General features: G+C 39.3%; 1 protein-coding gene across 4 annotated transcripts in view; it reads left to right on the top strand.

Annotated features, from left to right (window-relative positions):
* The window catches only part of grid2 (glutamate receptor, ionotropic, delta 2), a 788,159-nt gene that overhangs the window by 348,395 nt on the left and 426,447 nt on the right, over nucleotides 1-13,317 (top strand). For all 4 annotated transcript variants that reach the window (XM_072433310.1, XM_072433308.1, XM_072433309.1 and 1 more), the window contains exon 3: nucleotides 3,281-3,568. In XM_072433310.1, coding sequence (XP_072289411.1) covers nucleotides 3,281-3,568 — 288 coding nt within the window. The remainder of the gene's footprint in view (nucleotides 1-3,280; nucleotides 3,569-13,317) is intronic.

Below are 13,317 nucleotides of genomic sequence, written 5' to 3'. Positions count from 1 at the left end.
GGCCCAGACACAACGGAGAGAATAAGAAAAGACGGTGTTTAAGCTGTTACACAATTCAGTGAAGAGGATAGAGGGTACAGTAGAGGCTTGAAAAATGTTTTTTACATTGTTTTTCTTCTGTCTTTTGTGTTTTAAAGGACACACAACTTTTCTTTAGCATTTTTTTTGACGGTTTCCTCATGAAAAAAACATACCTGACGTTGTATTTAGCTTCAATCGCTTCTTTAATTAATCTTGTTTAGTTAAGCCACTCCCTTCTTAGTCTCAGAAAAACACAGATTTGTGACGTCAAACGTAGATCTCCATTTTTAAGTCCATAAGTCATTTCCAGACTCATTTTGAGCATCTCCGCCGTCAACTCACAATCATTGCATTAGATTAGCATGCTGGGGAAAGCTAGGTTGTTTTTTCTTCGTCATGATAATTCCCTCAATTGCCAGTAGATGGAGATCTAACACAAATACATATAAAGGCACACGTCCCATATAAAGTAATGAAAGCTTTCAGGTAATACATTATTTCAAGTTGTAAAGCATGAGATGCCGAAGTAAAGATGATGAAAAAGTTGATAAGTTTATGCGTGCGTCAAATGTAGTGTTGTGATTAGCCCGCTCTGTAATGAATGCAGCTATCGGAAACTATTATTTATGTACGGTCAAAACCTGGTGAGGGCGATTGCACTGAAATCATTCATTTGTAACGGGATTTGGGATTCTTCTGGGGGCCAAACTAAAGTGACTGAGCGTGCATCCGAGTTTCAAAAGGGTGAACTTTCAATTTCAACATTTTTGGAACAGACTGGAGCAATCATTTTAAAGTTATTCCTAAGCTTTCCAGGTAATGATTGATTGCTTATAGGTTTTTGGGCTTTTTTACATTAGCAACAATGTCATGAACAATATATTAAATAATGAATTGGCTAACAGTGTATTGTAAGGCCAAAATGTGCACGTGCCAAGATATGCAGGACTCAAATACAATACATTAAGGATGATTGTTAGTGAATACTGTATGAATAAAATGTGGTCTTTGAACCTGAGCAGGCAGTGAAAGGACATCGGTTTTGCTTGGAGAATGGGAAAAATAAGAGAAGAGTTGAGAGAAGGTTGCAATGAATGATTGAAGTAGTAATACCATAGAAGGCCTGGTAACAAAAGCTTCATGTCCACTATATTAAATGATTTGAACATTGATGTTTATGGCTCTGCTCCTGTAGATTTTGATTTACTTTCAGTGATTTTTTTTTTGTGTCCGTCCTTTAGAAAATACCAGCTTTTGTGGATTATGTAATGTTTTGCTTTTCCGACAGCGATGCAAAGTTCAAAAGTAAAAGCGCTGAAAATTATGGTATCTGTGCTTTTACTTAAGTCATTTTAACAGTGGAAACTTTTTAATGTTAATTTCACTACATTTAAACATCTGTATCTGTACATTATACTCCATTCATATTACTGAATGAGTAGAAATTACATTGTATTTAGTCTGAGGGATTATTTTTAGCATGTTTATGGTGATATTTTGCCTAAAATTAAAGTTCAACTCTCAGCAAAACAAAAAGATGTGCGTCAAATTCACTAGAAAATGTTGAATTTTATTTGCAACTGTTGACCAAAAATCATTTTTTTTCAAAATCAGCACATTCAACACGTGAAATACTCTTAAAGTATTTCTTATTTATTTTAAACGTGTTTCAAAAAGCAAATTTTGCATGTGCTACTTATACTTTTAGATTTTTTTTTTACTCCTGTACCTGTTCTTTAACTTAAAAAACAAAATGTAATACTTGTTCTACCGCTGTCTCCCAATTACATTCACTTCAAATTATACAGATGTTTTGTTTAGACAATAACGCGTATAGTTACTCTTTAATAGAACTTTCCCCAAACACTGTTTTACTCTTACTTGAATCATTTCTTGGACCACTTCCAATCTTGCCTGAGTCATTTTATTTTGCGTACAGTTTTTGGCTACGCTTTATTGTGTTTGGATCGGTTTTCATTTTAAATTTGGAGTACGCTGCGCTGGCCTGTTTTCATTGTATTCAAACAGCTAATAAAGATGAAGTTCATGGAAGAGCGTGGAGTCATGTGTTTGGAGGTGCTGCGGGAGCTGGAACTGAAGAGGCTGCTGGATTAAAGAGACGCCATTAAAACGTGTCTCCAGTTCATGAATTTAATATTGAGCCAAGGCGTGATATATTTGATGTTCCGTCCGACTCTCACAATGACAGGGGCCTCGCTCTCGATGGTAATGTGTCATGAAAGTCTACGGCTCCTGTTGTCTTTGCCCAGGCCAGTTGCATCTTTGAGAATGAAAAATGAGACCACTTCTGGCTTCTCCTTCTTAGAGATCTGTTTAAACACGTGTCGTTTCCTTTCTGGTTTGACCCTTGTTAGCCCTGCTGGTCTAAGTCAAAAGATTACTTCAATTTAGAGCCCCCCCAGTATTTATTCATCATGATTGTCGATAACATAAAAAAAAAATCTTGATTAAAATTTTTAATCATTATATCATGAGTACCATAACTGTAAATTTAACATAACTGTACATTTTACCGAACAATGTGTGTACATTGCAAGCTTATTTTTATTTGTATCCTATGGTAGATTTAAATTGTTTTTCTTTTGATTGTATATAGGTTGTTTTATCATTGTTCATTGTTTTATGTTGCACCGTATCACCAAAGTAAGTTCCTATGTTTGTGATTTCTGTTCATCGGGATTGGAAATAAACCTTTTTCTGATTCTGATTCTAATCACGTTTGCAATAATATGAACAACAGATGAATCCCTGTGGAATGTACTTTATGCTGCTCCAAAATAGCCAATAACAAGGAAATGTATGACAGGGAGTGATATAACTTTGGACATTAACAAAACGGACAAACAAACTTTTGCACAGACTTTGATTACGGACACATTAATCGGACAGAGAAAAGAAGATAAGATAACATTTATGTGTCTCACAACGGAGAAAGTCCATTGTTGTAACACAGGTTAGGTACAGAAAAAAGTATAGGTACAGAAGTATACTAATAAAGAAACAGATAACTTATACAAAACATAACTTTGGACATTAATAAAATGGAAAAAAAATAACTTTTGCTCAGAATTTTGATAACGGACACATTAATCGAACACTGTTACCAATGGGACATTACAGTCGTTTTGTTTTTGTCGCGTTCTCTTTCTCGTTCTGTTTTGCTGTTCTTTGTACTATATTAAAACATAAAAACTGCACTACAATCTCACCGTCCATTCTTCTGTGTGTCCCCCCGCAGCCTGCGAGCTGATGAACCGCGGGATCCTGGCCCTGGTCAGCTCCATCGGCTGCATGTCGGCCGGCAGCCTGCAGACGCTTGCCGACGCCATGCACATCCCGCACCTGTTCATCCAGCACACTCCGGGGGGCTCTCCGCGCTCCTCCTGCCCGCCCACCAGCCGACCCCCGGGGACGGAAGACTACACGCTCATGGTCCGCCCGCCGGTCTATCTCAACGAGGTCATCATGCAGGTGGTGTCCGAGTACAGCTGGCAGAAGTTCGTGCTGTTCTACGACTCGGACTTTGGTAAGACGGCATTGCATTTCTACTTTTACTGATTTGCTTGTGGAGAATATGAGATGATTTCACACAGCATTTAATCATTTATAAAACTACACAACTTACAAACAAGGGCACTTTGGAGAAGGTAGGGATACTTTTCGCCCACTACTAAAGTGCGACTTCCAGCTACTCCTACTACATATGATTCTACTGTACTTAACCCGTCTTCTGTCCAGTGTTTGTGAAAAAACTCAAGATGAAACATTGTAAAGTTGCAGAATATCTCAACAAAATGTAATTCAAACCCATTGAGTTGACTATCTTTTGTAGTGTACTTCCGCACGCAAAAAAATAAAATTACAAAGATATTTACACTCAAATAAAATCATAACAGGACTATATTTAAAAATGCCCTTTTTACTTTTTAGTAGTTTGTTGAGTTTTTCAAGCTGTTATTTGGATTGGCACAATTATCAAAGTGTGAGGCTAAAACCAAAAGAAATAGTATTATTTTTCATAGGGGGAAAAAAAGGTTCCCTATGAAGTCTATATTCTTACAAACATGATCTGAAATGCACATTCCGTTAATATTTCAAGTTAATATTTCACTCTTCTTAAATGCTTATTAATATGCTTAAATTGTACACTGCAAACTACATCCTGATTAAACACATTGAAAATCAAACAACAATTGCACTACTTCTCAAAGCAAAAAAATGCCACAACTCATGATTTAAAGTTATTATTTATATGTTTCTGTTGAACATGAACTGCAGGTAATTGTTCTGATGCATTTCAAAATTCCACTCTTTGATGACTCGCATATGATCCATAACTATTGGCCAAGTACTAGTTTTATCTACAACAATAAACATTTTGACATTTTAACACAGCCACAAGATGAAGAATTGCTCCTTCTTTGTTCCATAACCTCCTCTGAACGCTTGCTGTTTTTTGCCGGTCCATTAAGTCTAACATTCGCCCGCAGAGAGGACAAGACACTTAGCAGAGACATTATGTATTGTATTTTATTAAATCAAGTAAAAGAGCATATTTTGGGGAAATTTGTTCCATTAGCCAACATTAGTACTTCACTGTCACTTCAGGAATATTATAAGTTTTGTTTTTTTGAGCATAGCTTCCTTAGCATGGCCCACAAATGTATTTCACTCATTAGTCTGTACAAAAACAGACATTTCCCTCCGATATTGGCCGATACCGACATTGGAACTGATACATCGTCCAGTACGTCTAACTGAAAGTACAAAGTCAAAACTGTACTTCTGAACACTCTCTGAGCATTGTCCAGTAAAAATATGTTGTGCCCCGGTACCTATGTTCCCCAGTACCTATGTTCCCCAGTACCTATGTTCCCCAGTACCTATGTTCCCCAGTACCTAAGTTTCCCGGTACATATGTTGCCCCTTTTCTATGAACGGGTGAACCACAAATACATTTCCATATCCCCAATAGTGTATGTATAGTATGATTTTAGCAGCATATCCAGCACGGTGCAGGTCCCGGGGAACATAGGTCCCGGGGAACATAGGTCCCGGGGAACATAAGTACTGGGGAACATAGGTACTGGGGAACATAAGTACCGGGGAGCATAAGTACCGGGGTAAATAGGTCCCGGGGAACATAGGTACTGGGGAACATAGGTCCCGGGGAACATAGGTCCTGGGGAACATAGGTACCGGGGAACATAAGTACTGGGGGACATAGGTACTGGGGAACATAAGTGCCGGGGAACATAAGTACCGGGGAAAATAGGTCCCGGGGAACATAGGTACTGGGGAACATAGGTCCCGGGGAACATAGGTACCGGGGAACATAGGTCCCGGGGAACATAAGTACTGGGGAATATAGGTCCCGGGGAACAAAAGTACCGGGGAACATAGGTACTGGGGAACATAGGTACCGGGGAACATAGGTACTGGGGAACATAGGTACTGGGGAACATAAGTACCGGGGTAAATAGGTCCCGGGGAACATAGGTACTGGGGAACATAGGTCCCGGGGAACATAGGTCCTGGGGAACATAGGTACCGGGGAACATAAGTACTGGGGGACATAGGTACTGGGGAACATAAGTGCCGGGGAACATAAGTACCGGGGAAAATAGGTCCCGGGGAACATAGGTACTGGGGAACATAGGTCCCGGGGAACATAGGTACCGGGGAACATAGGTCCCGGGGAACATAAGTACTGGGGAATATAGGTCCCGGGGAACAAAAGTACCGGGGAACATAGGTACTGGGGAACATAGGTACCGGGGAACATAGGTACTGGGGAACATAGGTACTGGGGAACATAGGTACCGGGGAACATAGGTACTGGGGAACATAGGTACTGGGGAACATAGGTACCGGGGAACATAGGTACCGGGGAACATAGGTACCGGGGAACATAGGTACGGGGAAAATAGGTACCGGGGAACATAGGTCCCGGGGAACATAAGTACTGGGGAACATAGGTCCCAGGGAACAAAAGTACCGGGGAACATAGGTACCGGGGAACATAGTACCGGGGAACATAGGTCCCGGGGAACATAGGTCCCGGGGAACATAGGTACAGGGGAACATAGGTCCCGGGGAACATAGGTCCCGGGGAACATAGGTACAGGGGAACATAGGTACCGGGGAACATAGGTACTGGGGAACATAGGTCCCGAGGAACATAGGGCTGACCCTGATCGATTTCAAAATGGATTTCAATTTGTCAGAGTTTTGGTCCACAAACTTCATCTTCAGCGGACAATCGTTTGACTAAATGATGTCTCTGGGATATGAACAATAATCACATAATTCAAATGTGCAATTGAGAATAGTTTCATGACCTTTTTCGTTTTAGGCTCATGGCACTTAAGTATGGGGGTAAAGATTCTTTCATTAGACGTTTTTTCCTTGACGGTATCCGCTTCGAAAAAATCACCAATCCTCCTTATATCTCTCCTAAACATTTGAGCCCAATATAATGTCTATTTACACATTCAGATTCTAGGATTATGTCACAAAGAAGAGCATTTCTTGACATGTAGGGGACGTTTTCAATGAACCTGGAGCCACACCATCGTGGCCTAGGCTTTTGTTGTTCCTTCTCTTTGTTTGGCTGCTGCGCCAAAACAAATCAATAAGTCTGAAAGGAGAGGTCAAATGTTATTATTGAAACCCAATTCACCCACTCCACATCCATTCCTGCCCAGGATTTGGTTAATTTCAAATAACGTAGATGCGATAACGCAGCGTTAGTAAGAATACTTTGAAAATGTGTTTAGTTACAGAACACTGAATACCTGCATTAAAATGTATGTCATGACTTGGTCTAATCAGTAGGGCTGACAGGCCAAGGAACTGGAAATCAGCATCGAAAGACGTACTTCTTGGACACTTTCGGCGAGTTCTTACTTGGAACTGAGTAACGGTGCCCGGCCTTTCCACCTCCGAGTACTGTATGCTGAATTAGAACACTTTCACATTGTTTGTCATTAAACTATATTATTGCGTGAAATTACAACATAGGACTAAAATAACTTCATTTATAAGATAAGATTACATTAATCACAAGTTAGAGAAGTAAAAATTGCACATGCGCTCAATATTATAGCTGCATTCTTTATTTTCCTTTCTAATTCAGTGCAGTTTGAAGCCTACATTTTATGACCAAACAGTGCAATGTATTCCTTTGATTTTAGAAAAGTAACTGCATTCGGAACACCACCACCAAAATGAACAGTATCAGAATACTCTTTAAGTATTAGTTGTGTTAGTAACATGAATTCTGAATACTTAAATTGAGTATGTATTTAGTTTTCTAGTATTTAGTTCCAAGAGTGAAAGAAAGTTACTCTCCTTTTTCTGGTTGTGTTGATGTTGATTTGAGTAAAAAAAAATGTATTAGCTAAACAACATTCTACTACATTCTGCCCTCCACCTCAAGTTTACTATGTGGGCAAAATTTGACTCTGTTTACTGTTAAGTGACATGAACTATCCTATTCAGGCGACATTAGCGTTGTGCAGAAGAGCAGGGTCAAGTCTCCAGCATTAGGTCTTTCCAAATAGATTTACACCTTATTGCAATAATGGAGCCGGGCTTCTCACACCGAAGTCAATTAACACAATCAATGTGTTGTATGCATCGATCTGCACCGGAATGTGTGCGCTCTAATTGTTTTTTTTCCGCTGCATTGTGGAGGTGCGGTCCTGCAGGCCACTAAGGCGTTTTATCAATGTGCTGAGTTGAATTTTACGGGGCACAAGGCCATTTTGAATGATAGCGGAAATGTTTCCCTGCAAAATCTGTAAAATTAATTGATAAATAAAGAAAAAAAAGATACACTTATGTAACTAGGGTGAAATTGGATCGGTTTAAAGGCCCTGTCTGTACCCGAGGTTGGGTGATAATGACATACACATATTTTTGGTTTATTTACGATATTCGGACAATGTCATTGAAATAGGCCAGAAATGTGCTGAAACGTTCTTGTAAATGTCTTTGTTGTAGCATGGATGTATTGCATAAAACATGAAAAAAGTGCAGAAATAGGACATTTTACTTGTATTTTTATCCTTGAGCTGCATATTTCATATTTCTTTTTATAGACGATTTACTTGACTTAATTGTGTCTGAAATTGCACCGATTTCCCATCTCTTAACTGTACCCAATTTTTACCTTTTTAAAAAACGTGAAAAAGCAGAACTAGTTCATTTTAAACAGTTTGCAGCGGCCCAAACATATTCCCCACGTCCCAAATGCATTCTGAGCGTGAGAATTATATACACCGCGATAAGATTATTAGCTCACAACTTTCAGACGCCATGGCAGTAACGTTCACGACAACTCCTGCTAATCAGATGCAGACAGCACACGGTGGTCTCATTTTGACCTCAAGAGCTGCTTATACAATACATCTGATACTGGGGCAAGACAAACGTTACTTTAGTACATGAAACAAATCGGGTAACGCCCCTTTCACTGAACGGTTGGTCAAATGTGTCATTGTGTCATTGGGTAAACACTTCAAGCACATGGGATTGAACCATATTTGAGGTTTCAGTTTGATTATCCTGTTTCTATTCGAGAAAAGACTGAAATATGAATTGCAAATCAACTAAACCATCAGATTTCTCTTTTGCAAAGCATTTTTTTGTCCACAATTTGAAGTGGCATTTTCCCCTAATGGCCTCACCTCCACAGAAGCATGTGAAAGAGAGATGACGAGAGAGAGAGAGATGGAGAAAAATGAAGGAGAGTGTGGCCTTTAAAGATGACAGTGCTCCCACGGGCCCCTGTCTGTACACGGAGACTGCTTTAGAGAACAGACAGGTGAGTGTGTCCTCTCAAATGAAGCCTCCGCCTCAGCCGCGGGCCCCATTTTCAGCTCTATTGGTGCGGCCCGACACAGACACATGTTTTAACTCCATTATCGCTCTCTTCTTTCACGGTTTATCTTCCTGTGTACTCCCTCCGTCACCGTTGCTCTTTCCTGCCACGAGCGCCGCTTCTCGTAAACGCTCTATTCTCCTTGTAACGTCATTGTCCGCGAAGGAAAATGCGTCCTCTGTATTTATGGCGTACGGCGCCTGGGGAGCCGTGAAGTTGGCCCCATCCCGTAATCGGACCCGGGACCTTCTTGCTGTGAGGCGAGATTGCACTGCACTGATCACATAATTGATGATATGATGTGTGCTTCAGAAACGAGTCCTACTAAGACTTAACATTATGGAATTTATACAAAAGCAATGATCAAAGTACATTTTACATTCCTCTTCTTTACATTATCTGGTATAATTTTAAGACGTTAGAAACATACATTTAATGGGCAGTGAAATACAAAAGTTGGAAGGCTAATCCATCCAAAAACGCACTGTTTACTTTAGCATTTCATGTTTTATGCATGCAAAATTATGCATATATTACTTTCTATCAATCAGACTTTCCCCGATCAGGATTTGGTGTTAGCACTCGATCTACTGGCAGCAGAGGGAATTACCATGGGAAAAAGAGAGCAAAAGCTAGCCATTAGCAACGCCCCGACATGTATGTAAGCACAGAATTGGCAGAGCACAAGTGCACTTTTTAGACTAGGCGTATCCATGGATCTATTAAACTATCTGGATAAGGTATTGCCAAGTCATGAGTAGGCCCTAGTCCCAGTCCATTGGTACTGCTCTTGTTTGGCTGGTCAGATTTTTTGGCAATTTTAGCCCATTTTCATTACATTAGAATATTTCCAGGTCAAAATCCTTCCAGTTTCTTCTTCCTTCCAGCTGCTAATGGCTAATCTGGCGACATGCGCGCCATTGACTTAAAGCACCCACCATGTTTCATGACCGCGGGTTGGCTATATCTTGCGGTGCTAATCACGAATTAGCATTAGCATAAATGGGTGGTTAGATAGATGGTTAATGGCAAAAGCAGTCTGGCTCAGAGTGAGAAGTTAATGTTTAGTCTGGACTCAGGCTGGACCTTTGCTCCCGGAGAAGTACTAATGTTCTGAAAGTATTGTGTGAATTGCAGAATTTACCCCTGTGGTCAAGTTGCATTATGTGGTGCACGGTGGCCAAGGCGGTTAGCGCTCTTACCTCCCAAGAAGAGATCATGGGTTAGATTCCCGGACCAGACCAACATCACATGATCTCTCTGGGTGGAGTCTACATGTTCTCCCCGTGTTACCGTGGGTTCTCTCTGGCTCCTCCCACCGTCCAAACACATGCATGTGTCAGGCAGAAGTGGCAACTCTAAATTGGCCCAGTGGACAGGTGTTGAAAATTAGCTTATTCTGCTATATACACTTAAACATTGTATCTGGTTGGTCCAATGTAAATTTATTTCCTTAAATAAAATAAAATACAAAAAAATGTATATTTTACTGTGAATACCTACTATTATATTATCATTATTTGTGTACTTGGTGGGGACCGTGTATTACATTGTTATTGTCCTGTAAACATGTTCCTGAGTACCTCTGCTTTGGCATCTCGTCTTTTAGAACTTAGAAAAGTGGTCTACACAAAATACACATTACTTTATTTTACTCAGGCCATGCATTGCATTTCAGCCCCATCTACAGGCTTCAAAGGGAATTACAAAGGCTAGCTAACCAAACCTAGCTTTCTTCCGACATGCTAACGCAGGCACACAGTTGTAGTGAACGCAATTTGACGCAGAAACGTTCAAAAGCACCAAAGACCTCAAAGCTCTAGGTGTTTTCTGAGACTCAGAGGGAGAGGACTTATTTATGGATATATTTATAAGTATATGCTGTATTTATGCTTTTACTTCATGGTTATGTTAGAAATATATTTGAATTGCATCACAGTTAGACAAGATTGATACGAGGGAAAAGGGGTTGATTTGGAGAATACATCAATGGTCTTCAAAATGTCCTTCAAGCTGGTTTTTTATCTGTATTAAATTAATCATGCAAACATGTATTTCCAGTGAATATGATGATCAGTGAGACAATTTTAGATGTTTCATTCCCACTTGACCGGTGCAAAAAAGTTTAAATAGGTGATTGCGGTACAAACACAACAGATGGATTGGTATAATAATTATCAAAAGAACATTACGTAGGTCTAGTATGTAAATTTCTATTAATGTATTATTTGATAAAGTTGAAATAACAAGCATTGAATACAATCTCTTGTATCGAATCATGATCTCTCTCTGTCTCGCTCTTTTTTCTGCATTATATTTCGACATTTCTGAAAATACTGCTTCACTTTGAACAACTGAATTAGTGCTGCAGTGGTGGAAGTGACATTTAAACAGATAAAAGGTTCGGTGCAGGATGCTGTTGACAGAGCTGTGCAATTAATGTGCTGCTCTCCCCGGCCTGATATCCGACCTGCAGTGTTTTCATCAGCTCACGACGCCAGCGAGAAGGCTCAAAAACACCACTTATTTTCAAAAACCGTGCTCAAGTAAGATAAATGCTACTTCAAAATAACAGGGAAAGCAAAAAATAATAGCATAGCAAGAATGAATCAAAAGGGTATTAACTATAGGTGTAACGTTTTAAACAGTACGACGGTAAAGAATAGAAAGGTTTGTAGATGTGCTGTGTTTGGCATACAATAGCTTATGGAGGAACATGTTTACTCCTGTTGCTGTTAATTCAATAGTTTATGGAGAAAATGTTTACGCCTGTTGCTGTTGCAATTCATTTTTAGTAGAGAAAAACATTCTAGTAAAATATTTCTAGCAATAAGCAGTGCCCCACACACACAGAAAATTAAATGTTTTATCCTCATTTGCAAAGAAATGTGCTGTTTTGCAGATATTTTGTATTTTTTTTTTTAATAATAATTAGATAAATAATTTAAATAAAAACTTTTTGGCTGTAATAGTGCATTTTAGAATTGGATTATGAATCGCTAAATATGTTGTGTTCACACCTTTGGATTTTGATTATGTCATAAACACCACACATTTTTAACCATATTATCATTTAGTCAGGGATTGACTTGAAACTTGCTGTTAATCTTATTTTTCCTTTACGACAATCAAATCGTTGGGGTTAAATAGTGGCACCACTTTCTGAAGCCACTGTGGGAAAGAAGTGCTAAAAGTGCCGTAAGTGCCAAAGAAAACGAAAAAGTAGACTAAAAAGTAAAAAAATTGAATATTAACTCTAATATTAAAATTTAGACAACCATTTAAGGTGGAAGTATCAGTTGTTTGTTCCACCTTTTGTCTCCAATGTCTCCTGGACAACCTCTGTTTTTAAAGGGCTGCATAACTAACATTCTAAAGACTGTTGAATCAAACTCTTTAGGAAAAAATGACTCCAGACTCGACATGTTTCGATTCAAAATAGAGTCTTTATTGATGAGCCACAAAAAGATGACGACACGCCAGCAAGACCCGTGCAATTTCCACAGAAAAAAGCCGCTTTACAGATGTTTATACACCATTATATCTCCCTTAGTCCATGACAAATGGGCCTTGACACTCCCTTTTTGAGGTAACGTATCCTATAGATGTCTGAGTTTAGAGACACCTGTACTTTCCCCCCCTTGTAGCTTCAGTATTATTCTGGTTTTCCCTTTGTCGGCCATGTTTAAGACCCTAAACTCAGAGCTTTCTTCCTTCCCCTGCGTTCTCACTACTTCTCTGCTACAGTTTCTCTTGTGGTCATTGATTCGCCCGGCTACATCTTGCCACAGACTTGCCTTCATGCACTGAATTGTCTTTGTTAAATGCTTCATCGAGATGTGCTTTGTGATTCCGGCTACTGGAGAGTTTGCCTCAATTAGTTTACGCTAGACTTATTCCATTGACATTTCAGAATATTGGCAAAGGTGATCAATGGGTCAGGCGCTCAGGAAATGTCAGATTTCTCGGCACTTAGACACAAGTCATAAATTCTGCAGCAATAGTCAAATGTTTCAAAGGATAAGTACATGCAATCAAAGCGCTTCGATTCTGAGTATTAATTGTGCTTTTGAGAAGTTTTGAATGGTGAGGATTTAATGTATTGGGCCTTGTTTATAAATTACTTCTTTTAATGTAGTTCATTTTAAAGTAGGTCTTCACTCTTATTTCAAAGTAATAAAACTGCCTGCGAAGTGAGAACATTTTACTTGAACGTGAACCTCTCCAGCAAACAAGAAAGCCTTAAAGTATATATATTTTTACTAATTATGACTTTGTTTTGTGCTAAATATTTATCATAGTTTTACATCAGTCAACGCAATTGACACAATTTTCTGACATTTAAAAATAAAGTTGAATAAACCCATTAATAAACCCATTACCCGCCC

Source organism: Eucyclogobius newberryi, unplaced genomic scaffold (genome assembly GCF_026437365.1).
Source record: "Eucyclogobius newberryi isolate DKJ021-1_F unplaced genomic scaffold, fEucNew1.0.hap1 SCAF_6, whole genome shotgun sequence".
NCBI lineage: Eukaryota > Metazoa > Chordata > Actinopteri > Gobiiformes > Gobiidae > Eucyclogobius > Eucyclogobius newberryi.
The sequence above is the reverse complement of the archived record's forward strand: the minus strand, read 5'-3'. Positions and strand labels throughout refer to the sequence as shown.